General features: G+C 35.8%; 1 protein-coding gene across 10 annotated transcripts in view; it reads left to right on the top strand.

The window, feature by feature from the left end:
• Positions 1–27,323, top strand: part of ZNF638 (zinc finger protein 638) — a 138,269-nt gene extending 110,946 nt beyond the window's left edge. For 7 of the 10 annotated variants that reach the window (XM_060658198.3, XM_060658150.3, XM_060658140.3 and 4 more), the window contains 12 exons: positions 1,541–1,669; positions 3,843–3,884; positions 4,347–4,481; positions 6,856–6,981; positions 11,782–11,819; positions 16,742–17,966; positions 18,573–18,638; positions 20,252–21,206; positions 21,710–21,829; positions 24,492–24,590; positions 25,311–25,429; positions 27,003–27,323. In XM_060658198.3, the coding sequence (XP_060514181.1) occupies positions 1,541–1,669; positions 3,843–3,884; positions 4,347–4,481; positions 6,856–6,981; positions 11,782–11,819; positions 16,742–17,966; positions 18,573–18,638; positions 20,252–21,206; positions 21,710–21,829; positions 24,492–24,590; positions 25,311–25,429; positions 27,003–27,068 (3,120 nt within the window). In that variant the 3' untranslated portion in view covers positions 27,069–27,323. Of the gene's footprint in view, positions 1–1,540; positions 1,670–3,842; positions 3,885–4,346; positions 4,482–6,855; positions 6,982–11,781; positions 11,820–16,741; positions 17,967–18,572; positions 18,639–20,251; positions 21,207–21,709; positions 21,830–24,491; positions 24,591–25,310; positions 25,430–26,733; positions 26,861–27,002 lie in introns of all 10 variants that reach the window. The other 3 variants (XR_013554681.2, XM_060658155.3, XM_060658184.3) reach the window with 3 other exon arrangements.
• The last annotated feature ends 341 nt before the right edge of the window (positions 27,324–27,664 follow it).

Genomic DNA, 27,664 nt, shown 5'->3' with positions numbered 1-27,664 from the left:
ACCTTTATAAATTACTGAAAACCAATGAATTCTGCACTTATAAACAGGTGAACTTCATAATGTATAAATTATATTTCAGTAAAACTTTTTATTTAGAAACAAGAATAAAAGGAAGGAGAGTTTTTTTTTTTTTGAGAGAGAGAGAGTATGTGTGAGCGAGGGAGGGGAAGAGGGACAGGTAGAAAGAGAATTTTAAGCAGTCTCCACGCCCAACACAGAGCCCAGTGTGGGACTCGATCTCACATCCGTGAGATCATGATCTGAGCTGAAATCAAGAGTCGGATGCTTAACTGATTGAGCCACCCAGGCGTCCCAGGAATGATTTTTTAATAAAAGAATTTTTTAATGTGAGTACATTAAAATCGGGGGAAATTGTGGGAATCTGGAAATGAATAATTCAGATTCACACTTTGCATCATATACCAGAGTATGAGTAGATACTTTAAATATAAAATCAAATACAGAAAGTCTAGACTTTTATCTGCCCAATTTTGATTAGAGTTGACTAGAGTTATCAACTATTGGGAGATTTAATACTTTTCTAGATATTATGTAGAAAAATACCAGTTTCAGTCATATAAACATTTCAAACATTTGTGGTTTAAAATGAACATAAAGCAAGATGTAAATTAAAAACTAAAAATATTCTAATTATTGTAATAGGGAAACAAAGATTCATACCCACATTATGCTGTAAAATATTAAAAGTTCAATAAATAAAATGGCAAATGACCCAAAGAGATAATTCTTTAAAAAAGGAATTACAGGGGCGCCTGGGTGGCTCAGTTGGTTAAGCGTCTGACTTTGGCTTAGGCCATGATCTCACAGTTCGTGAGTTCGAGCCCCGCGTCGGGCTCTGTGCTGACAGCTCAGAGTCTGGAGCCTGCTTCAGATTCTGTGTCTCCCTCTCTCTCTGCCCCTCCCCACTCACGCTCTCTCTCTCTCTCAAGAATAAATAAACATTAAAAAAAAAAAGAATTACAACTGTGAACAAATATATGGAAGATTTCTATCTCATTAACTCCAAGACATGTAGAAGAATGTTCAGCCTATTCATTTAGCCAGGGATGAAAATTAAAACCAAAATGTGTGAAACTACGAATTTCACAATTAGGAAAACTGCAAAATCAAAAATAACATGGTAATTTGGTTCTTTCAATTCTCATATTTCTCATATTTTACCAACCATTAAATTTATTTACTTAACAAGTATTTATTAAATGTCTGCTATATGCCAGATACTACTCTAGGTACTAAGGATACAGTAATGAATAAGATAAGATTTTCCTTAATGTCATTTACTAGAATGTCCACTCTTATTTCTCTCGTTACTATTGCCTTATAAATGCAGTCATCCATTCCTTATGGTTGTAATATTGTGAGTCTGTTGGCCTCGCTTTTGAGGAATGCCTTTTTTTTTTCTTTAAAACATTTACTAAGTTATTCAGTTTATTTGACTCTTAAGTATTAAATCTTTTCAAGAAAAAGTAACTTAGATAAGAAATTTATTTTTTTGTTCTTGTAATTTCTATTTTAACAGGTATTTATGGAAGTAAATAGAAAATGTGCAGATTCTATGGTAAAATTTTATACCTGTTTTCCAATATCAATGGATGGAAATCAGCTCTCAATTAGTATGGTTCCTGAAAACATGAATATAAAAGATGAGGTAAATAATAGACTTACCATCAGTTTTTCTACAAAATTATAAAATTTTTAAATTGGATTTATTGTAGTCTGTTAAGTGTTTCCTGGCTTGCTTCTTCAGGTTAATGTTTTTTTTGATCATTGAGAAAGCTTCCTTTTCCTTCATAATCTCCCAGTCCATTGTTTGAGAGTTACTTCCATATTGAGGGAATCCAACCCCTCATATATTTTAGAATCGAAAAAGAGTTGAAAACCATCTGTAGACAATATTCTTTTTTTTTTATGTTCGTTTATTTTGAGAGAGAGAGCACATGTGAACATGGGTGGGGTCAGGGCAGAGAGAGAGGAAGAGAATCCCAAGCAGACCCATGCTGTCAGTGAAGAGCCCAACTTAGGGCTTGATCTCAGGAGCCATGAGATCATGACCTGAGCTGAAATCAAGAACAGGATGCCCAACCAAGAGCCACCCAGGTGCCTCGACAACTCTCTGTTCTCGTGTTACTGCTATTATCAGCCCTCCGAATCCCAGATGTTATTTTTGAGTTTTCTCTGGTTTTGCATAATCTGTTTTGTATATTTTAAGTCATAAATATTTCTGGGGTTTATTCTCTCTTCATCCCAACCATCATTGCTTTGTTTCTTAAAAACTCCCAACTAGGGGTGCCTCAGTGGCTCAGTTGGTTGATTGTTTGATTGTGATTGTGGCTCAGGTCATGATCTCATGGTTTGTGCGTTCGGGCCCTGCATTGGGCTCTGTGCTACCAGCATGGAACCTGCTTGGGATTCTCTCTCTCTCCCTCCTTCTGCCGCTCCCCGCTTGTGCTGTCTCTCAAAATAAATAAACTTAAAAAAAATTAAAAAACAAAAAACTCCAGGGGTGCTTGAGTGGCTCAGTTGGTTGAGTGACCGACTCTTGGTTTTGGCTCAAGTCATGATCTCATGGTTTGGGAGTTCAAGTCCCGAGTTTGGCTCTGTGTTAGCAGTGCGGAGCCTGCTTGGGATTCTCTCTCTCTCCCTCTCTCTGTCACTCTCTCTCTTTCTTGATAAATAAGGAAAAACAACAGACCCAACAAAAGTAGTTCTTTATATCTTCTAACTTTAGTTTTGTGTCTTAAAACCACAAAGTCATGAGACTGACATAAAATTCAAGTCTGTCCAAATTCAACTGATGTAGAAACCCTTCACTGTTTCTCTGTGGCTTATAAACATCTATTAACTGCTAAGAGATAATAGCAGTTATCTATTATTAGGAAACACAGTTATTAGAATCCCTGGAGGAAAGTGGAAATGGCATATAATTTGAGAGAGCCTTCTGTTGAAAGTCACTCTGATGTAATTGGTGGTATTGTTTTATATGTGTCAGTATTCTTTTGAAAAGAAAAAACAAAGTTAAGAACCAGAGGCTCTGAAGATAAAGTTCCATTAGCTTTCCTTTCCCAGCTTTGACATTTTTGTCTTATACCAGTCTTAGCCTTCTTTATAATTCAACAGCACTAAATAACTGTGCATTTAATACTCTTCACTGTTTGTTTTTACTAGCCTAAATTTCTTTTTTTTTTTCTTTCTTTCTTTCCTTTTTTTTTTTTTTTTTTTTTTTTTTGGCATTTTTTCTTTTTGAGAGAAAGTGTGTGAGTTGCATGTGGGGTGGGGGCAAAGAGCAAAAGAATCCCAGTCAGATTTCACGCCCATGATGGAGCCAGAAGCGGGGCTTGATCCCACCACTAGGAGATCATGACCTTAGCCAAAATCCGACACTTAACCAACTGAGCCACCCGGGTACCCCTACTAGCCTATATTTCTGTTCTTCCTTATCCTCTACTTTGCTTATACACTTTTCACTTTGTAATTTGAATTCTCTTACTGTCTGCTAAAGTAATTCTCTTATTCCTTGTATGTGAAGTTGAATGTCCTCCCTGACACCACCTTATTATAACCTTTGATGTACTTATGGGAATAGGAAGAATTGAAATCTATTAAGGTGGGACTTGACTAATTTGCTTAGGAAGAAGGAAAAATTTTTAGAAGGAAAAAATTTAGAAAAATTTTTAGAAGGAAAATTTTTTAAAAAACTTGCTGACTTCTTATTTTATGAAATAATTCTTAATGTTTATTCATATAGGTTATTTTATTATAAATTTTGACTAAATATATGAATGAGGAAGACTTATACTTTCCCTCTGTTTTGCCTTTTCTAGGAAGCTATATTTACAACCTTGATTAAAGAAAATGACCCAGAGGTAATATTTTCTTTTAAATACCTTATTACACTTGTTTAATTGGTAGAAATATTGGTTATTCACCTGTAATAAATAAAACCTTAGTACTTATTTTAAAATATTGAGGTAATGGAAGTATACAGTGGGTTTTATCTTGGTTCAAATAAAAAGTAAAGGGTCATGGTAGTCCATAATGTGAAAATACTTTCCAGATACTGGAGCCATATTAAGTGGGTTAGGTATATTAAGTGTTGGGTAAATATTATGTTGATAAAAGAAAGATTATACTTCGTGTTTCAGTATATTGTTTCATTGATTACTGAAATCTAAAACTAAGATCTCACTGTCTTCACTCACATAGTCATTTTCTTACCTTTGGGAGAGAACATCATCTGACCTTGGAAAAATTAAATTTACTGTTAATCTGTGTTTTACAGTTTAATAATTCATACTTTTTCTGTGTTCTCTCTTAAAAAACTACAGGCAAATGTAGATAAAATTTACAATCGATTTGTACATCTTGATAACTTACCAGAAGATGGACTTCAGTGTGTACTTTGTGTTGGACTTCAGTTTGGAAAAGTAGATCACCACGTATTCATGAGTAACAAAAACAAGGTAAGGAGGTCCCTTCTGTTTTAGCTGTGTGTTCTGTAGAGAATATATGACTAAACCCTGTACTCTTAAGGATTTGCTGTTTGTTTGTTTGTTTGTTTGTTTGTTTGTTTGTTTTGAGAGATTTGGAGTGTGACCAGGGGAGGAGCAGAGAGAGAGAGTGGGGAAAGAGAATCCTGAGCAGGCTTCACACTGTCACTGCAGAGCCCAACACAGGGCTCAAACTCATGAACTGTGAGATCATGACCTAGGCTGAAATTAAGAGTCAGATACTTAACCAACTGAGCCACCCATGTACCACATGGGTTTGCAACTTTTAATTCATCTTCTGAACTGAAGCACCTATAAACATTATTTAATTTCTTAGCAGCACTATGATAGATCAGCATATTTTTTCCTGTGCTGTGATAAGAAGCAAGAGATGATCACTTTCTCCTCAGAACTCCTAGCTTTTTGTTTCTGTTTTTGTTCTTTAATGTTTATTTATTTTTGAGAGAGAGCGAGAGAGGGAGAGGCAGAGAGAGAGGGAGACACAAAATCCAAAGCAGGTTCCAGGCTCTGAGCTGTCAGTGGAAAGGTCAGATTTGAGTTCATCTAAGCTTAATTACTTTTGTGACCTTGGCTGAGTTGGCTTACACTTTTAGTTCTCATCTCAGTTGAAAAAAGGTGTTGCCAGATAGTTCCTAAAGTCCCTTCCAGCCATAAAACACATAGAGAGTTGTTAGGTCTCTTTGTTTAGTTATATGGGAAGAAGTATAAAATGATCAGCCCTTTACTTCATGGTTTGGCTTCCTTCCTTAAAAGAAACTGTTAACCTCTTTACATTTGCTGTGCCCTCTGTGTTTAATATTTAATTCAGATACTTAAAATTAGATTTTTAATAGAAAAATGTTTATTTTTGCAAGAGAGAGAGAGAGAGTGCACACCTGCGCCTAAGAGGAGGAGGGGGCAGAGAGAGAAAGGGAGATAGAGAATCTGAAGCAGGCTCCAGGCTCAGAGCAGTGCAGAGCCTGATGCAGGACTCAAACTTTTGAACTGTGAGATCATGACCTGAGCTGAAGTTGGATACTTAACTGACTGAGCCATCCAGGTACCCCTAAAACTAGATTTTGGTAAAGCATGTATTACCTAGAAAAGTAGCATTTCATATCAGAGTTGAGAATGTTTGCTTCTGAAAAAGCACCTAATTCATCAAAAGTAGATGACTAATTTTGACATGCTTCTGATATACAGAGCATGTTAGATTGTTAAATACTTTAGAAATAGTGTGACATAGGGAAGGGAGATGACAGATGGCATAAGGAATTTTGATAAGTTTAATTTTTTGGTAGGTATTCTTTAAATTTCTTAAAAATACCTATCATACTTTGCCATTTTGCCTTGATTTTGCAACATTTTAAGGATTGTTGTCTCTTGTTTCCTTTGAAATGAAGATTTACCTCACCTTTGAAATCACATTTGAAGTCTGGAAGAAAAATATATCCATTCTTTATAAAAATTAGAAAGTGTTTTTGTTGAACTTTTTGTTTTAACCCTGTTTAAGTTTCCATTCAGTGGCATTAAGTATTTATTCATGTTGTTAAACAACCATTACCACTATCCATCTCCAGAACTTTTTTTATCTTCCCAAACTGAAACCCTCTGTCCATTAAACAGTAATTCCTCCTTCCCCCTCTTCCTAGCCGCTGACAACCACCATTCTACCATTTTACTTTCTAATCTCTATGAATTTGACTACTCCAGCTACCTCACATAAGTGGAATCATACAATATTTGATCTTTTGCGATTGGCTTATTTCACTTAGTCTAAAGTCTTCAGAATATATTGTAACATGTCAGAATTACCTTCCTTTTTAAAGCTGAATAATAGGGGCACTTGGATGGTTTAGTTGGTTAAGCTTCTGACTCCCTTGGTTTCAGCTCAGTCATGATCTCACGGTTCTGTGTGTGTGAGCACTGCATCCAGCTCCATGCTGATGGTGCAGAGACTGCTTGGAATTTCCCTCTCCCTCTCTCTCTGCCTCTCTGCCTGCCTCTCTCTCTCTCTCTCTCTCTCTCTCTCTCTCTCTCTCTCTCTCTCTCTGTCTCTCAAAATAAGTAAATAAAAATAAAGCTGAATAAGAATCCATTGTTTGCATATATCACATTTTCATTTATCTACTCATCTGTTGATAGATACTAGGTTGCTTCCACCTTTTGACTATTGTGAATAACACTGATATGAACATGGGCATACAGATGTCCATTAGAGTCCCTGCTTACAATTATTTTGGGTGGAATTCCTGGATCATATGGCAATTGTACTTTAGGTCTTTTTTGTTTTGTTTTGTTTTGTTTTTAGGAGCTACTTAATATTTTTTTTTTATCTTCTCCAAAGGCAATTCTTCAGTTAGATAGCCCTGAATCTGCTCAATCAATGTATAGCTTTCTGAAACAAAATCCACAGAACATAGGTGACCATGTATTGACCTGCACATTATCTCCAAAGATGGATTCATCAGAGGTAAGATTATTTTGTATAAACTTCTGTGCTTTTAGAAAATGAAAAAAAACTGTGAAGGTCATTCTTCCAAAACTAGAAAGAGGTACTCTGAAGGAAATTTTTTAAGAATTATTCTTGGAGAGTAGTCAAATTGGTACTAAGTTTAGACATTCTTTTAAAAATTTTTGTTGCAATCACTACTCCAATTGTCATGGTTTATGGCGCAGTATAAATTTGTTTAAATTACAGTCATGTGAAGTAATTTTGAAAAATGTAACATATTCATTCTGATACTTATTACAGACATATGTGTAGAATGATTCTATATATGTAACATGGTCATAATTATCTCCAGAATGCAGAGTCTACTTTTGGTCCATTTTGGCCTTTTGCTGATAGAAATTTGTTTATTTCTTTCTTTAATTTATTTCAAACTCTTGTATAAGACATAAGAGTTACAGATTATTGGCTTACACAGTAATAATACATGTATGAAAATGATAAGTAAACCACCTTCGAAAAAATTAACACGTTTTCTGTAATAGTTTCATTGTATCTCCATAATAGGAGGTAAATAATAGGGTCTATATTTGGTGTCTGCATGGGTTTTTTTTGTTTATTAATGTGCCAAAAATCATATGCTAGCTCAAGAAAAAATACAATTCCACCATCTAAAGCCAAATTAAATAGAGCATCTATAAGTAAATGTATCATGTGGTAGGTACTGATTTCAGACAAATATGAGTGACTTGTTTAAGCTGATAATTTCAGAAACAATTTTAAAAGTTTTTAGCATCTCAACAGAATATTGTATTTTTAAAATTTTGTGTTTTTGATATTTTTGTTATGACATTGTTCAGAATTATAGTAAACATTGATGATATAGAAATTATTTTTCTAAAAATACAGTCCCACATCTTTATACCTAAAGAAAATGAAACAAGTGAAAATTATCAAAAACCTATGCCTGAATTGATACTGTACTTCCCAAGCTTTTATTCAGAACCTTATTGTTATGGCTTATTAAATTGAAGAACATAAGAACAAAGTCTTAGCTCCACCACTGATAAGACAGCCTCGTAGTCTTGAGCATGTCACATAGTGTCCATTATATTGATTCAAAAAATGGTAAATTGATGGTTGAAGCAGGTAGACTAATTTCAAGGTATTGTAATAGTCTCTATGAGAAGTAATAAAAGCTAGACTAGGAAATGGAAATAAATCATGTCCCCAAATGTTTTAAATGACAGGTTTTAATTTACTGTGTTTATAATGAGTTAATTAAGTAATTAGCATCCTTGTATTACCCTCTTCAACACCCTCCCCCTTTCATTTTTGTTACCTGTAATGTTACTTACACAGGTGTTCGTTACAACCTTTAGTTATGTAACTATAGTTACCCCTGCATATGAAGCATGAAGGCTTAATTCTAAGTACTAAAAACTAATATCTGTATTTTTGATATCTTGATTAAGAAGATACTACAGGGGTGCCTGGGTGGCTCAGTTGGTTAAGCGTCCGACTTCGACTCAGGTCATGGTCTCACGGTTTGTGGGTTCGAGCCCCGCATCGAGCTCTGTGCTGACAGCTCAGAGCCCGGAGCCTGTTTCAGATTCTGTGTCTCCCTCTCTCTATGCCCCTCCCCGACTCACACTTTGTCTCCCTCTGTCTCAAAAATAAACATTAAAAAAAAAATTTAAAAAAAAAGATACTAACTACAGAATTCAGTAGTATCAGGGTGGTTGTGTAAAGAAGGAAATACAGTATCTTGTACAGTTGGAGGTGACTTTCTTATATTCCCATTCGTTTTTCAAAATGATGCTGTGTTTTTGTTTTCTTCAGTATTTGGATTATTTCCTGTAGTTTGGGGTAGGGGTTGTTATTGAGAGGAAAAAGGATGATTGTCTTCATGGTCTTCAGGTTATATAACTTAATTACTATTTGTTGACTAGAATCTACTCTTGTTAGAGTGATTCTTCTCACTTTTCTAAATTTATGGCCATTTGTTTGTAAAGCAACTGTATATGTTTACTTTATTTTTATTGCTCTTCTGAGTTACTTCTGTTATTTCTTGGATTCTGTATCTCCTCCTCTCTTGGATTGCTTTTCTGTTTGCTAGATTACATCATCAAATAATTTTCTGCAGAAATTGTGTATGGACAGTAAACACTCTGAATCCCTGCATATTTGAAATTGACTTTATTTTGCTTTTACATATTTCATTGATAGGTTTTCTAGATGGAGAATTCTGTGCTCCTCACCTGTACTGGTTTTTTTTTTTTTTTAAGTATTCTCTACAATTAGCATGAGACTTGAACTCACAACCCCAAGATCAAGAGTCACATACTCTACTGACTGAGCCAGCCAGGTGCCCCTAACCTGTATTGTTAAGGAGAAAGCTGATTCTAATCATATCTCATGTATTTTTTTCTTTTGAAGGCTTTCAGCTTTTATTCATTTATTCATTAAGCAGATATTTATCTAATGCCTTATCTATATGCCAGCATTATTTTAGGTGTTGGAATACATGGATAAACAGAGGAGTTGATGTCCCAAGTCCTCAAGGAGCTTATATTTTAATAGAGAAGACAGACTATAAATCTATAAATCTCTGTCTGTATGTATGTATGTGTCTGTCTCTCTCACTCACAAGCACACACGCATGCACACACACACACACACACACACACACACATGTCAGGTGGTAAAAAATGCTATGAAGTGCTATGGAGACCAATCAAGATAAAAAGGTAGAGAGAGTAATAGATGGGGGCGATTGTGTATTTTAGGGTTGTCAAGGATAGCCCCTCTGAGGAATAGTTATTTGAGACCTGAACAAAGTAAGAGAGCAAGCTCTACAAATAAAAAGGAAGGGAGGTTTTTAAAGAAGAAGAGCAAGTGCTAAGTCCTTAAGGACAGAGTTGATGATTCATGAACTCCAAGGAGGATCAGTATGGCTAGCTAGCACAGTGAAGAAGGTTTTATCTTGGTTTGGGACTTCATATATCCTGCTTAGAGCACTCAGTGAATTTATAAAGATTGGTGTGTTCCTTTTCCTGAAGAAAGTCTTCCTCTTTAGTGTTCTGTCTTTCTGGAAGTAACACCTGTAACTGATTTTGTGGATTTCAGTTGGAACTGATTGCAGTTCTCTGAAATATCTTCAGTCTATTTTGTATGCTTATCTTGCTTTCTGTTGTGCATTTGTTTTTCTCATTTATGAATAAAGAAGCAAGCTAGCTAATAAGGGTATCTGGTATAGATTTCCTCTACTATCATACAGCTCCCCCACACCCCCCCGTAAGTTTCTCCTGTGAATGGGAAGATTGATTGTAAATACTGTGATTGGGGCTTATCAACTCTGATCTTTATGTATCATTACACTGTAGACTGCCCAGCAAGATGCCCCAGTAACGAAGGCCTGGGACTCCCATCACCCACACCAGAATCCTCTTTAGGCACATTGTTCAATTTCTTTAAAGTATAATTTTCACTTTTTAATCTGACAAAATACAGAGAAAGATAATTCCCCACTCAGAATACACATGATTCCCACAGAAAAAGCATATAGCTAGTATGTATAAGCTCTAAAGAGCAGACAGTTTTTGCTATTTTGTTCACTGATATGTCCAGTGCCTGGACCATTGTTGGTTACATAGGCGTCGAATGTTACCTGTTTATAAACTTCCTTTATTTTTGGGAGAGAGAGAGAGAGAGAGCACATGCGTGGGAGGTGGAGGGAAGGGACAGAGAGAGAGGAGGACAGGATCTGAAGTGGGCTTTGCCCAGACAGCAGAGATCCCAGTGCGGGGCTCAAACTCACAAACCATGAGATCATGCATGACCTGAGCCACCCAGGTGCCCCCATAGGCATTGAATTTTAATTTCCATTTTGGGCCCTAGGACATTATTTTTTAGTGGTTTAGATACATGTTTAAAAGGATTATTGTTAAATTTTGCTCAGCACTTCTAGGTGTTTTGAATAGAAAGCCTTTTTTTTTTTTTAAGATTGTTTTTACTATTATTTAAATCCAAGTTAGTTAACATGTAGTGTAATAATGATTTCAGGAATAGAATTTAGTGATTCACCACTTATAACAACACAGTGTGCATCCCAACAAGTGCCCTCCTTTTTATTATTATTATTATTATTATTATTATTATTATTATTATTAGTTAGTGCTTATTTTTGAGAAAGAGAGAGAGAGCACCAGCAGGGGAGGGACAGAGAGAGAGGGAGACAGAGAATCTGAAGCAGGTTCCAGGCTCTGAGCTGTCAGTGCAGAGCCCGGTGCGGGGCTCAAACCCATGAACAGTGAGATCATGACCTGAGCTGAAGTTGAACACTCAACTCGACTGAGCCACCCAGGCACCCCTCAAGAAATGCCCTCCTTAATGCCCATTGCCCATTTAGCCCTTCGCCCCACCCAACACCCTTCCAGCCATCCTCAATAGTCTTTCTTATAAGTAGTTTTTTTAAATAATAATTGCACAATGAAGATGTTGATGGTTTTTATTCTTTTAAAAAAGGCAGTAATTCTAAGCTTTTAAAGTTAAAAAAGTTTCTTGTTTGTATCAACATTGAGACTTTCTGTCATTAATTTCTGTGTGTCACTTATTCTCTATAACCTACCTAAGGGCTTTTTAATGAGAAGAAAATTCTAGAATCTGAAATTTAAAGTGGACACTGAAAACTGTTTTATTTTTAAGATGTGGTCTTGCTTCTTTAGCTTAGATTTTAAGAACTGAAAACATTGCACTGATGGGTTAAATATTTAAAATCCGGTAGAATAGCCTCTAATGAAATGTGGAATTGTGTTACAGGCTCAAGCTGACAAAGACCCAGAACTAGGAAAAGAAAGGTATGTTGCTTTAAGTTTGCTGTCATTTTTGCATAGTATTTAATTACTGAATTTTGTTTCTGCCTTTTATAGTAATTGTTCACTTGTAGCAAAAAGTTTGTATCTTCCATGTCCATTTTGTGTTATATATATGAAGTGTGGGGGCAGTTTGTGTGTCTTTGGTTTGGTTTTTGGTTTTTGTTTTTTTTATGACTGTTTGAGGGAGCATTGTTTTGTTTTTTAGTCTCTGTAAGGTATTTACTGATACTTTAGAAAAACCAAATATGTAAACTCAGTTTGAATTAAATACACAAATATGACTTCTTTATGAAATGTTTCGTGAGGACTCTTGAACAACTCAATTTCTGTTATCAGTATTCTTGTTAGATTTTTCTATCCCAGAAAAGTTAAACACAGCAATAAAATTTCATTGACTTAAAACCAAAAAAGAAAGTATTCAGTATGTATTTTGATACTTTTTGAAAACAACTGGGGGAAGGATGTTTATTATAAAACAAAATAATGTTTGAAAACTTGGATAAAAGATGAAAACTTGTTCTTATGTGTTTACACAAACTAGTGACTCCTAGTCTTATTTAGACTATATATAGTACACCCTCTTCTTAGTAACTTTCTCACCCTTATAACCACTTTTGCCTCAACCAATTAATTACCTTCTTTTTACTGCTTTTCATTGAGAATCACTGATTTAGAATTCTTTTCCCTTTTTAATACTAAGTGATTTGCCCTTGTTAGAGTCTTTATAATAAGAGCTTATCAGTTTGAAAGAGCATTTTGAAAGTGTTTAAATGTGGATATTTTGTTTTATTTGATGCACTAATTTTAAGATCATGACCTGAGCTGAAGTGGGATGCTCACCTGACTGAGCCACTAGTTGCTTCAGTTTGTCTTAGTAATTCTTACATGAGGCTTTTAAATGATAAAGGTAATTAAGAGTACTTCAGAATATGTTGGTAACTTTAAGCAATTAGGTTTGCTGTATGTGTCAGTACAGACTTTTTTAAATTGTACATTATTAATACCAATTATGTTCACATGTCTAAGACATAATGCCAACAGCACTGTTGAATATAGAAGCCCACAAAGGGCTTATTGAGTGGTAATGTCACATGTAATATAGGTAGACCTACAGTTTGGCCACACTAACTCCAGCTGATTAAGTGAGTAGGCTCTTCCAAAAATTCATCTTATGTATTTCATTTGACATAGTTTCAGGTCTGCACGAACAGCTATTGTCTGTGTTCTGGTCATTTTTTCCTCTCATTATTTGACTCACCTTTTAAAATCTAAGATCTTTTTTTTTTTAATTTTTTTTTTAATGTTTATTTTATTTTATTTTATTTTATTTTTTTTTTAAATTTTTTTTTTTTTCAACGTTTTTTATTTATTTTTGGGACAGAGAGAGACAGAGCATGAACGGGGGAGGGGCAGAGAGAGAGGGAGACACAGAATCGGAAACAGGCTCCAGGCTCCGAGCCATCAGCCCGGAGCCTGACGCGGGGCTCAAACTCACAGACCGTGAGATCGTGACCTGGCTGAAGTCGGACGCTTAACCGACTGCGCCACCCAGGCGCCCCTAATGTTTATTTTATTTTTGAGAGAGAGAGAGATTGAGAGAGTGTAAAACAGTAGAGGGGCAGAGAGGGAGGGAGACACAGAATTGGAAGCACGCTTCAGGCTCTGAGCTGTCAGCACAGAGCCGGACACAGGGCTCGAATGCACACAGACTGTAAGATAATGACCTGAGCCGAAGTCGGATGCTCAACCCACTGAGCTACCCAGGCGCCCCGATCCTTTCTTTTTTTTAAGTTTGTTTATTTTTGAGGGAAAGAGAGAGTGAGCCTGTGTGCGTGTGAGCAGGGGAGGGGCAGAGAGAGGGGGATAGAGAGAGAGAGAATCCCATGTGGTCTCTTTGTCAGCCAGAGCCTGGTGTGGGGCTCAAACCCACCAACCATGAGATCATAACCTGAGCTGAAATAGAGTTAGACGCTCAACCAGCTGAGCTACCCAGGCACCCCAAAGATACTTCTTAATGAGTTTACAGATAGTTGTTTAATCTTATAAAATTCACTTTTAAAATTCTAGTACTAATAACTTAATTTCCATTTTGCAGTTTTTTCTGACTTACATACATTAGAGAAAAAGACGTGGGATGGGGCCTGAATACTTCACATTTCTTTATCGGGGTAAAGTGATCCTGGGAAAATACTGGTGCTTGTGTTGTTTTTGTTTTTGAGGCACTTTTGAGTGCTAATTCATCTTGATGTGATTATTTTGTTTATAATTAGTTTAATGTATTTAAATGTATTTCCTATTTTTAAAGGAAATCTATGGATGTATTAATAATATTCTACATTTTGCCTGTTCTCATTTCCTCCCATGTAAACATTATTTACTTACCATGTGATTAAGGATGCAAGGTGCAGTTTTCACCAACTCGTTAATAATGTTGGGAACTTCCCAGTGGCCCTCTGAAATGTAAATACTAATCTTCAGTATTGTTAAATTGTAGTCTAAAGTTTCTCGCCAAGTGTAGGGTATGGTATTAACCTTTGTTCTCATGTCCAGCTTTTTTTGAGTTTTGAAACCCTGGTATTTATGGGGAGGTGGAAGTGGGACAGGGTTGGAAATTAGATACCTATATCCTGGATGTCTTTCCTATTTCTTTTTTGTGCCATTTCCCAAAATTTGACTGTGTATTCCTTTGATCTTTAAAAGACTTCTTTTTTTTTTTTTTTTTTATACTTCGGTGTTAATAATTCATTTATTTGACATCTCAAATTGACTCTCCAGGCTAACTTGATGAACACGGAGGCTTTTTCCCATATTAGCCAGAAAACTAGATGTTAGTTTTTGGTAAATGAAATCTATGAAGAAAGCACTATAATTTTAAAAGACAAATGCATATAAACAAACGTCGTATTAAGCCATTTTTCTAAGTAGGTCCATGCTCTCTGAAGTATGGAACTGCATAGTGATTTGTATAAAAGATAATAGCTTTTTTTTGACAAACCTTAAATATGGTAAAGTGGAAGGACTTACTATGTCCTAGAGCCAGGAATCAACGTCTCCATTGTTTTCCTTTAGCTCAGTAGATTTGGTGTTTTTGTATAGCTCTAATTTATAAAGCCTTTAGTGTTAATGGTTTAGTTCTATAATGAGGCAGGAGTTTGAATTTAATCTTCTTTATTGAAAATGAGTCTTGTAAATTTAAAAATGAAAGCTTATATTTTGAGAAGCAATTATTTACATAACTGCTATAACTAAATGTCACAAGTTTTTCTTATCTTTGTCATATTTGTACTTGGCCACAAGTTTTATTTTGACTAGTTCGAAGGATTTGGAACCCTTAAAATCAGCCATTGGTATTTTTGAATATAAGGGATGTGAATTATTTCAAATAAAAAGTTTTAAACCCTTTCAGCATATAAAGGAAGGTTATATAAATGAATAGAATACATACGGATTAAAGTCTGTCGTTACTGACTTTTGAACTTAAATTTCTCAAATTCTGCCTTTATAACTTTTCATCAAGAGGTGTTTCTCCAATCTCTTAGAACATTTTTTCCTTTGGAAGTTTAAACTTAACCATCTTTGGAGGGGAAGACCAGTTTATTGTCGCAAATGATTAGACCCTGATACGGTAGCACTTACTTATTCCAAAGTTTTGAAATGTTAACATCTCAGGACACTGATATGCCTCATCTTGCATTAACTAAAAGATACATAGCCATCCTCTGAGAATCATATCGAGCGGATGTCTCATCCCCTCCTTCCTTGAAAACTAGGAGGAAAAAAACCAATATTCTTTACTATGAGGTATTGAAATGGCATTCTGATGTCTTCCTCTAATGTACTGCTTCTAATGTAATTAAGTGGATGTATTTGTGACATTTGATTTGTTTTGATAGCATTGCTTCGGAAGCTCAGATTTTCCTTGTCATTCTTCAAGATAACCTCTGATCTATGGAACATTAATATAAAAAGTTATTCTGTCTCTGTCTCAATGAAAGAAGTTGAATTACAGAATCACATACACTTTTGTTTACTTTGGATTTAGGAAGACCACAGTGAAAAAAGATCAATTATATATACTTGCCATGCATTTTCTCCATTTCTTCTGAACAATTTTACTTAAGACTTCAGAATTCTAAATTATTCTTCTGTAACTGGAAAGATTTCTTTTAATATATACTTTGTCACTCAGGTGGCCAAAGGCACATACTTTATGTTAAGGTGATTCTATTAGTTTTACCTCTAACTTTGAATCCAATAGAGTATTTAAAAGATACTTCCAAAGAAAGATTTCTTTTACGTATTACTATTAGTAATAAATACAGTTCTTGGGAAAAACAAATCTGTCTCACATCCAAAAAAAAAAGAGTTGACATGGTTAAGAGTATAGCCTTTCTCCCTACCAGTTTCTTTTTCTGTTCATTTTAGGTAAGATTCACTTAAAATTTTAAATTTCAATGCATGGATTATTAGTTTCATTGTAGAACTATACATATATTTTATTATTTTAGTTAGCACTCTTGGGAAGATCTTAATAATTTGAGATGTCTCACATTCAGCCTTCTCATGTCTAGTGCAAACGTGACCCACAAGGAAAAAAATTGGTTAGAAGAATTTTATCAGTGATCATAGTTTTGTCATTATTTCCTTTGAACTAAGAAGAAATCTTCAATGCAATGGAGGATCTTTTTAAAAATTTTATATTGTTTACATATTTATGTCAAAACATCTTAACCATTTTAATGCCTATTGGCTGGATTTCCCAGTGCTTGTTACTAATGCATCAGGAAGTCTTAACAATTGGCATCAAGAGGATTATTTATAATGGTTGAATTCTCATCATAGTTTGATTTTTGTTTGTGTTTTTGTTTGTGTTCTTTTTTTTGTTTGTTTTTAAATACTTTTAGCCCTGACTTGAAAAACAGTCCAGTTGATGAAAGTGAGGTGCAAACAGCAGCTGATAGTCCCTCTGTTAAACCTAGTGAGGTTGAAGAAGAAACTGTTCCCAACATTGAAACAGAAACTTCTGTACAGCTGGAAGAACCTTGTGTGGAAGAACCTGAAAAAGCACTATGTGACTCTGACTTTGCTATTGAAACGTTGGAAGTTGAAACTCAAGGAGAAGAGGTCAAAGTGGAAATTCCTCTTGTAGCATCCACTCCAATCAGTATTGAATTATTTACTGAAAATGTAGAGGAGTGTGTTTTAAATCAGCAGGTGTATACCAGTGACTTTGAGAAGGAAGAGGCAGAAATTATTAACCCTGAAACAGAATTATCTACATCTGACAGTGCATTTATAGAAGAAAGGAACATTAAAGGAATTCTAGAAGAATCTCCAGCTGAAGCAGAAGATTTCTTTTCTGGGATTACACAGTCTATGATAGAAGCTGTAGCTGAAGTGGACAAACACGAAACTGTTTCAGAAATAGTACCATCTCCTTGCGTTGTGGCCTTAGTACCTGGAATTGCCATTGGGGATGAGAAAGCAGTGAACAAAAAGGGAATTCCTGAGAAAAGTAACATGGATGAAAAGGAGAAGAATGAAATTAATAGTAAGGAAACCAGAATGGATCTGCAGATAGGAACAGAAAAGGCTGAAAGGAATGATGCTAGGATGGTTGCAGAGAAGTTGGAAAAGATTATGGCAGCAGTGAAAGAAAAGCCTGCAGAAAATGCTGTGATCAAGGCATACCCAAATAAAGGAATGGGTCAGGCCAACAAGCCTGATGAAACTAGTAAAACTAGTATGTTGGCTGTATCAAATACACCTAGCACTAAATCAAGCATCAAGGCTGGTATGGTCTCCTCTCCAAAGGCAAAAGCTACAGCTTCAAAATCTGAAAACCAGAAAAGTTTTCTAAAATCTGTACTCAGAGATCAAATAAATGCTGAAAAGAAACTTTCAGCCAAGGAATTGGGTCTCCTTAAACCTCCAAGTGCCAGGTCAGGCTTGGCTGAAAACAGCAATAAATTCAGACCCACTCATTGCGGTGTTACCAGAGGAGGCAGTGGAAGGATCTCAGCCCTGCAAGGCAAGGATTCTAAACTGGATTACAGGGATATTACAAAACAATCTCAGGAAACAGAGGCTAGACCTTCCATCATGAAACGGGATGACAGCAACAATAAGGTGAGGAGGGTAGGAAGAATGGCTCAGTGTATCTTTGAAATAGCTCTGCTGTGGTAGCTTTGGAGTAGGAGATGTAATCTTGTTTTGTACTTTCATCTCCTCACTCCACTCCCAAACTCAGTTTCTCTTAATGATTCCACCGAGTTAAGCCAATAGACATTTAAATAATAAGCTCAAGTTAGTAATTTATTAACAGGTTTGAAAAACATTATTTGGATAAAATGTGGTCAGAAATATAACTGGTTTAAAAAAAATTCTGCAGTGAATGTCCTGAGGTGACTTAGCACTCTGCTTCTGAATGGGAAACGGTTTTCTTTTTTAAAGTGAAGCTTCCTTTATCAGCTTACTGATTGCCCAACTTAGACATTGTGGCTATAGGGAAGAAAAGATCAATAAAACAATTTAACTGCAGCTTACAGAGATGATGCCTGTACTGTTAAATGATTGTTGACTTAGTGTGCTATACCTGTTAACTGTTTGCATAATTAAATGTGTTTGGATATTGTTTGGTGTTTGGATTCTTTTTTTTTTTTTTTTTTTTTTTAAGGACATTAATAACATAGTTGTAAATTCTGTTTTTCTATATTTTTTTACTTAATGTTTCAGACTTTGGCTGGGCAAAACACTAAGAATCCTAAAGGCACCACTGGTAGAAGTTCCAAATCTAAAGAGGTAAGAAACAAGTCACTAACATTAAGCCTTCTATTCTGTCCTTCAACAGAAGAGTTCATCTGTGGTGTAACTTGTGTCTGTCTCTCCTGTAATAGTCAATTTGATACAGAGCAAGGGACAGGATGAGATACCTTTTTTTTGACCCTACCACCAATTTGTTTTTTGACCTTGAGCTAGGCTAAATGGTTTGTGTTCATGGTGCAGGGCAAAAAATTAGGCAGGGGTAGGAAGGGAATTAAAATAGGAAAATCCCTCCAATCTTATATTGATGGCAGTAGGTTATAAACACAGAATAAAAGCACATGTGTAAAGAAGACTGGTGTTTGACTGGGGTCCTTGCCATTCTGTGGAACTTGCAAACAGGTCTTCCTTTTGAGATGCTCAATTTAACCTAACTGGATGGGCTCTTAAGATTTACTTTCCTGGTACTAAGTTCTACTGCCAAATAAATGTCTTCTTTTTGTTGTTGTTGTTTGATATTTTAGGTTTCCTACCATGCATAAAATATTTTTTTAGTCATTTTATTTTTTTCCCCTGGTAAGGGATGATTTGGGGCCTATTTTATTCAGGGCAAGGAGAAATGGTAGTAGTTTAAGAAGCAGAAGTAAGGATAACAGTTATTTCTGTTGTCTTAATAAGTGGGTATTACAAATGCTTACATGTCCGTTCCCTCCCCCACCCCCTTACTGAGTGTATGTTCTAATGTCATTATATATACTAGTAATTGATTGTTGATAGCATACTAAGTTTGTAGGAGGCCTGTTGGGGATTATTTTCTTTAGTATTAACACCATTTTTCAAATTACAGATACTGTTTTTTCTCTCTCTCTCTGTCTCTTGTCTCTTTTAGAATTAAATTTTGAGAGAGAGAGTGTGTGCAAGTGAGGGAGGGTCAGAGGGAGAGACGGACAGGATCCCAAGCAGGCTCCATGCTCAGTGTGGAGCCAACATGGGGCTTGATCTCACAATCATAAGATCATGACTTGAGCTGAAATCAAGAGTTGAACGCCTAATCGGCTGAACCACCCAGGCGTCCCACATACTGTTGTTTTCTTTTGTTTTTTTTTTTCAAATGCAGTTGTATTTGACATTAAGTCTTACTTAGTAAGAATAAACTTCATATTAATGCTGTATATCTTAATTGGTTAATGGAGCAATCTACTTAGCTATTTACTTTCCGGCTGCATTTGAGGTACTTTTAATAGTCCGATAAGTCTCCTAGAACACTTGTTAGGTAACATTTAACAGGGAACAGTAAATTCTTTACATTGTTGTAATTGGTAAGTGCTTTTAAGTGTAGTATTTTGTTTCATATTTCAAAACTCGTATATCACTTAGGAGATAATTGTAATCTTATTGAAATTAAGTAAAGGTGAAAGTAGGTTGATCTTGTTAAGATTTTACCTTTGGTGTTGTTTATTATGAATTAGAGCTGATTCATTTGTGGGGCTTTAAAAACTAGCTTCTCTCAGCCTATAGGAAATTTCTTTGCCCTGAAATTCTCACAGATGATCCTTCATGCACATTTACTGAGATTATTTGGAACCTGACCAGTTGTTGGTATCTGGTTCTGTTCACAGTTCTGTGATTTTTTTTTTTAATCTTTTCAACAGGAATCATCATTTCCATTTAATTTGGATGAATTTGTCACAGTAGATGAGGTTATAGAAGAAGTAAATCCTTTTCAAGCCAAGCAGAACCCACTAAAGGGAAAAAGAAAAGAAGCTCTGAAAAATACCCCTTCCTCTGAACTTAACTTAAAGAAGAAGAAAGGGAAAACTTCTGCCCCTCGTGTTGTTGAGGGGGAATTATCTTTTGTAACATTGGATGAGATTGGGGAAGAGGAAGATGGAGCTGCACATCTAGCACAAGCTCTAGTCACTGTGGATGAAGTAATTGATGAAGAAGAAATAAATATGGAAGAAATGGTAAAAAATTCAAATTCACTTCTTACATTAGATGAGTTAATTGATCAAGATGATTGCATTTCCCATAGTGAACCTAAAGATGTTACTGTACTGTCAGTGGCTGAAGAGCAAGATCTCCTCAAACAGGAACGCTTGGTAACTGTGGATGAAATTGGAGAAGTTGAGGAGCTACCTTTAAATGAATCGGCAGACTTAAGTTTTACCACTTTAAATACTAAAGGAGATGAGGGAAATACTGGAAGGGATCCCATTGGGTTCATTTCTTCCCAGATGCCTGAAGACCCTTCTACCTTAGTTACTGTAGATGAGATACAGGATGACAGCAGTGATTTGCATTTAGTGACTTTGGATGAAGTAACTGAAGAGGATGAAGACTCCCTGGCAGATTTTAACAACCTTAAAGAAGAGCTTAATTTTGTTACTGTTGATGAAGTTGGAGAGGAGGAAGATGGAGACAATGATTTAAAAGTTGAATTAGCACAAAGCAAAAATGACCATCCCACAGATAAAAGGGGGGATAGAAAGAAGAGAGCTGTGGACACAAAGAAGATGAAACTTGAAGCCTTGTCCCACGTTGGTCCAATAAATGAGAATGTTATGGAAGAAGATCTGAAAACCATGATTGAAAGACATTTAGCAGGTAGATATTTAGAAGTGGTAGTTTTTCTGCTTTATGAGGGGATTTCATTTACAATTTTTAAAATGTTGCATCATTACTAATAATTTTTCCTGTGTTAATATAAGAAGTCAACAAGCAGTTATATGGCCAGTGATACTATCCAAAGAAATGTGTGCAAGTTCACAGATTTCTTTTAACTATAGAGCAGACTTTGTCCCAAGTTATCATACCTCAAGAAAAGATGACAAAGCTGGAAAGCAAACTAGAGTGCCCAAATTAGAATTGGAATGAAAATGGTATATTTGTGTTACTGGAAAACACAGCTTGTGATGAATAGAAGGATGTTATACCAGACTGCTTCCCAGTTTTTCCTGAGATTTAGGAATTAGAAAAATTTGTAAAGGTACCATTTCACTGTTAAGTAATATTTTGATGGTATAGAGTAATAGGTTTAGCTCACTTTAGGAAGATCAAAATAATTTCTGAACTAAGAATGGCATGCTATTACTATAGCAATAAATTAGACTTTCTCTTTAAAGCTAAAACGCCAACCAAGAGAGTTAGAATTGGGAAAACACCACCATCGGAAAGAGCTGTTGCGACAGAACCAGTGAAAGGTGAAGAGGCCTTCCAAATTAGTGAAGGTAAAGCAGGATTGATGGAAGTGGGGAGGAGTGTAGAAAGTAACACAACACAAGGTGGTCATTGAAATTCCAAAGGTCTACCATCTAAGAAGAAAAGTAGAAAAGCAGTGAAATAGAGTGGGGGGGTGGTGAGGCAGAGAAGGCAGCCTTACCTGGATAAAGATTTTTGTCTTTGTAACTTGAAGATAATGGAATATAATAGAATGGGATAACAGAATAGGAGGCAGTCCTTTTATGATAGAATGTGACAATAAAACATGACAATTTTGTGGAAATGATACACAAAAGGTTATTCTGACCATGTTGCAGCCTCAAGTAGAAATCATTCTTCAATTCTTATTTGTGGGCCCAGATCCCTTGCTTTGTGGAGGCTGCCAAGCAGCTAGCCAATGGATTAAACAAGGTGTCTAAACATTGATAAAATGTATGTTGAAACAAATAAGGACCAGTGTCTAGTGAGAGTGAATACTCTAGTCACTCAACAAATATTTGTCACTGTGTCTATTATATTCAGAGCAAAATTATAAAAAGGGTAAGAAAAAACACACAGTTCCATGTCTCAAGTTAACTGATTCAGAGAGTTAAAGCAAAAAATCAACTACTAGGATGACTTTAAACAGCACTACAAGGTATTCTTTGTACCATTCTCGTTGATGTACCCTCCTTGCCCTCTTGCTTTTCTGTCCTGTCTTCTTTAAGGAAAAACTACCAACTGTGATCCAGTCCAAGTTCATTGAATCTGATCTAAGCTGTGCCCTCAGTGCTGCTTCACAGTCTGTTCTAGGCCTCCTTTCTTCCTCATTTCCTAACCAGATGTAATAGAGGTCTTTCCCCACTCTGTATCACCTGCTGCATTACCCAGCTCATTCCTCCCTGGATAACCTTGCTTTCATTTCCATTTACCAGAGCAGATAGAGTATCTCCCCTGTCTACCAACTTGTATTTGATCTACCGTGGCACCTCACATATAAAATATGGCCAAGTCTTTCCCATTAAAAAAAAAACATGCCCTTAACTTGGGAATCCTTCTGGTTCCCACCCCTTCTCTTTGCTTTCAGTGCGAAGTATCTGGAAGGAATCACCTGTTCTCACTTCTTCTCATTAAACTGAATGTATTTTGACTTCTTTCTAATTCACCTTCCTGAAATTGATGTTGACAGAGAACCCCCCAGCTTGATTTATTGTTTTCTTTTCTTCCTAATTTGGTTTTATTTGACCTCTCTGCATTATTCGTTACTATTGTTCATGTCTTTCTTGAAGCTCTCTCCCATGGCTAAGTGGGTACTCTTCCTTCTTTGTGTGTTCTTCTCCATAACTTCTCCTTGATATAAAGCTATAGTTAGTAGTTTGGTAATCTGACAAATAGCTCCTAGCATGATTTCATGAGAGTGTTTTTCTCCCAGGATTTCTGTTTGCAACTACCAGCTTGTCTAGAACTGCCTCATCTCAGCTGAAGAATAAAGATGACTTATATACTGTTTATATAACAATTTATTTCTGTTAATGGACAATACCTTTTGACAAAAGGACCTAGCAGAAGCAAAAGTAATTTTCTAAATAATTTTAAACCTAAAATAATTGTTCTAATCTATTTAAATAATTATATATAACATATATTTTTAATATTACAAGATAAATGTAGCCGGAGCAAATATGTTTGAGAAAGTTTATTATTACTCTGGTGAGGGAATAAACTTTTGTAGGAAGAGACTACAGACTATTTTAATCAAGTCAAGAAAAGGGAGAGCCTTTTTTAATTGACTCTTTAGGACTTGATGACTTGTAAGACACCAGGAATAATGATTTCATAGTTCCTGTCCATCCCCTCATATTTGTTGAAGAGTGGCTCAGTTGCATGGAGAGACACTGAACTTGAAGTCACAAGCTTTGGTTCTAGCCTCTGTCCAAGCCTTGCAACCTTGGGCATGCCTATAGTTTCTTGTGTCTTGGTTTTGCTTTCTCCGTCTCTGAAGAAATAGGGATAATGATGATTTGACCTGCCTATCTCACACAAGATAAACGCTAAGTAGATGGTGTATATGTGAAGGAGATTTGTCAACTACCACAGTAACAGTAAGGTATTACAGCTACTGAGGGTAACCAGGATTGCTTGGAACCAGTTCCCATTTTTGTTTTCCCCCAAGATCATATTATGCAGAGTCTGCTAACATTGAATGTTTCTCACATATTACTTTGCGGGGCTTTAACATTTGTAATTTCACTTACGATTCTGTCTGACAAGGGTCTTGTCTGTCAGTTTAGGCTCAGTTTTTCCTGATTGGAAGAGCCTCCGTACAGGGCATCAGAATTATTTTCTGCCCATGTCTTTTCCTCCTTAATCCACACTCTTTCCCAGCCCAACCCAACCCTTTAACATACTCTAGTTAACTCTTGACAGTAATTATAGAACTTGGGCTTCTTCCATTACCATTTAAGTTCTTTTGAGAGCAATATATAAACAAAATATGCTGTTAGCTTTTGTCCATTTATTCCTAACATTGAAGAATCTTGGAAGAGTGGTCAAGTGGGATTAACCAAGGAAGGTTTACTTAGAGAGATGAACCATAAATCAATCTTTGAAGGCAGGGACTATCTGATGTTCGGTTTATAGGCTGTAAGTCTATTTTGAATAACTTTTTCCTTGAAAATTTAATGATTTTAGTTGATGAAGAATCTGCATTGAAGGATTCAGAACCAGAACGAAAACGTAAGAAGATTGAGGATTCTTTAGGGAAATCAGTGGTACCTGATGTTCCCGAAGGTAAAAATAAACATGACATTTTTCCTTCTCCATATGAAATAAAAGTTCGGTACCATAGTAAGCGTTCTGTTGTTTAGATAACTAATGCAGTAACCTTGCTTAGATGATTATTTAGAGTAGAAATTGACATTCGCATTTCTGAAGACAGTTTATTAGGCCTAGCAAGGTTTTCTTTGCATTCTGGGAAATGTCTCTTCTTGTATTCCTGTACTTCATTTGCTGCTATGGAAAGAATTGAGTTATACTTGCCCAGGCAGAAATTTCAGTTAAATAGAACATGCTGGAAAGCTTGGCTGGCAAACTGTTTCGTGGCCAGCTAAAATGAGCTAAGGAGCACCATATTTGTTTACCCAGCATATTCCCCAAGCAGTTACCCATCGTTCTGCCTCTTTTTTTCTTGATTTATTTTAATAGGATTCCAAAAAGGTTTATTTCAAAGGCTTTTAGATTATTTTCCAGTAAATTGCTATTCTGAAGGAATGTCATGGTATCCTGGAGGCTCTGGAATATTATAGAATCCATTCAAAGATAGAGACATCGGTTTTGTGATTAAAAGCTTAATTGCTCTTGATCCCTAGGTACACAGCCGTATATATTATGTTTATATGTAAATATATATTGTGATTAGCACGTTTGTTGTGTTTAGATAAATTAACACAGCTATAGATAAATTATTAATTTTCCTCCACTCTCTTCCCCCCTTTTTCTTCCATCCTGTAGATTTGGACTTTCTTGTACCGAAGGCTGGATTCTTCTGTCCAATTTGTTCCCTCTTCTACTCAGGTGAAAAAGCAATGACAAATCACTGCAAGAGTACACGTCATAAGCAAAATACAGAGGTAACTCTTTTTTTTCTTAACATCTCATGAAATTCTTCAGGGGGTAGTATTATAATCAAACTACTTAAGTGTCCACCCAAAATGTACATTCTTTCCCTTTGGGAGAACTTTTGAAGGTTTGTACCTGTTTATTCCTCTTCAGTTCAAAAGTACAGTCTTCAGTGTACCTTGCCAGGAACTCCTAGTCTTTATTCCTTTTCCTCTGGCAGCATTCCCCAGAGTAGATTCTGCAGGTCATTAGTCCCATGTGACGCTCCATTAAAGTGTGGAAAACCATGTATTCTGATGGCCTCTTGCAGAATCATGGACACATAGCTTTTTAAATTTTGTGAATTGTCTAGTCAGAATCTGCTAAACTTTATTTAACCCATTCCCTAAATGGATTTAATCACAACCCCTCTCCCCTGTTTAAAATTGTACTCATCTTTAGGAAGCACTACTTTAGAGAATCATCATTAACCATAGTTGAAGCAGTGTTTCTGATTCCTCCAGAATCTTTGAGAGTTGTTTTATATATCCTCTACCTTGAATCCGTGGCATCAATACTGCTCTAACATTTATTGAGTTGTTATTTGCTGGAAGCATATTTACTCCCCTTGTCAATTCTGTGAGGTGGATGGTGTCATTCAAAATGTACTTTAAAAAATTTTTTTTTAATTTTTTATTGTTCCAGTTATAAAGATCAGGAAAACAGGCTTAAAGAGTATCTAAACCCAAGTATCTAGTCCCAAGTTCACATAGCTAGTTCATGGCAGACCTAGGATTTGAACCTAGCTCTGTTCTATTCTGGCCTCAAACCCTTAACTGTTACGCTATACTACCTGTGCTCTTAACTTTATCATGTCATTTTTCCATTTAAAATTTCCACTGGCATTGTATTACATTTGGAATAATATCCAGACTTCTTCTTGTAGGGCTATGAAGATCTGATTCCTGTTTCTCTGATCTCACTGTTATTGCTCACTACCTTTCAGTTTTCCTAGCTCTCTTGGCTTTCCTTTTCATACATGAAAGGCCCCTTTGCTGCTTTTGTACCTTTGTATCACTGTTCCTTTGCTGTCTCCCAATGCCACTTGTATAGCCAACTTTTCCCCATCATTTAGCTAAGTCTGAATTCCAGTATCAACTTCCCAGAAGGGGCTGTGCTTAAGAAAGACCTAGCTGAAGTACAAAACTCCCTCCCACTTCCAAAAAGAGTCAACCTCGATCACTTACCTTATTGTATTTCTTTCCTTTATAGTGCTTACCAGCACCCAAAATTATCTTGTTTATTTATTCTTTTATTATTTCTCTTCCCCCACTAGAATGTAAGCTCCATGAAATAAAGGGCCTTACCTATCTTGTTGACCACTGAATCCCCAAGCACCAAGCATAATGCCTGGTATATCATAAATATCAGATGACTGGTGAATGGAAGGAAAGAATGTTAATGTAAGGCAATGTGTTTCTAATCTTTATTTTGTAGGATCAGGCTCTTTTAAATTGTAAATTCAGTGAAATATATTAGATACGTTTGTATACAGAGCAAAGCTACATCTAATAAACATTTTATATTGCAAATTGCTTTTAACAGAAGTTCATGGCCAAGCAAAGAAAGGAAAAGGAGCAGAATGAGGCTGAAGAAAGAAGCTCTAGGTGATTGGGGGAAAGGGGAAGAACTTCATTAGAAATTCGTTTAGGGTCCAGTTGATTTGTGTATTTTTGTTATCATTAATTTGTAATTTTTGTTTCAGAAGCAAATATTCATGTTGTACAAATTTCTGATTGCCCTTGATGTGGAGAGACTGATGGGGAAAGTATGATGGGTTTGATTTTTATATCAAATCATCAGGCATGGAGAAATATCTTTTAGAAGTGTTAAAATAAATGTTCCTACTGTATATTTAAAATATCATCTTGTGTTTGTGGCTGATTTTATTAAAGACTTGGTTGCCTCTGATTTCAGACAGGAGACCGCTGTGACTTAGGATGTTTGGGGATTCTTCATGTATTACTGGAAGTCATAGCATAGCAGGGTTTCACTTTGCTTCAACCATTCATATATAGGTCAGAGATTTCTTAAAACTCCCATTTTTTCTGGATAAAATAACATTATAGCAAGTTTGACCCAGGTAAGTTTAAGTAAAATTGCAGCTTTTAACGTGTTAGGAAGATACTTTTTTCTGCTTGAGGTAACATCTGTTTCTGCCAGGACCTATTTAAGATAGCTTCTAGCAAGTCATTTAGTATTAGCTT

This window comes from Panthera onca, chromosome A3, assembly GCF_046562875.1.
Source record: "Panthera onca isolate mPanOnc1 chromosome A3, mPanOnc1 haplotype 2, whole genome shotgun sequence".
Classification (NCBI taxonomy): Eukaryota; Metazoa; Chordata; class Mammalia; order Carnivora; family Felidae; genus Panthera; species Panthera onca.
This window is presented reverse-complemented; position numbering and strand designations above follow the sequence as displayed.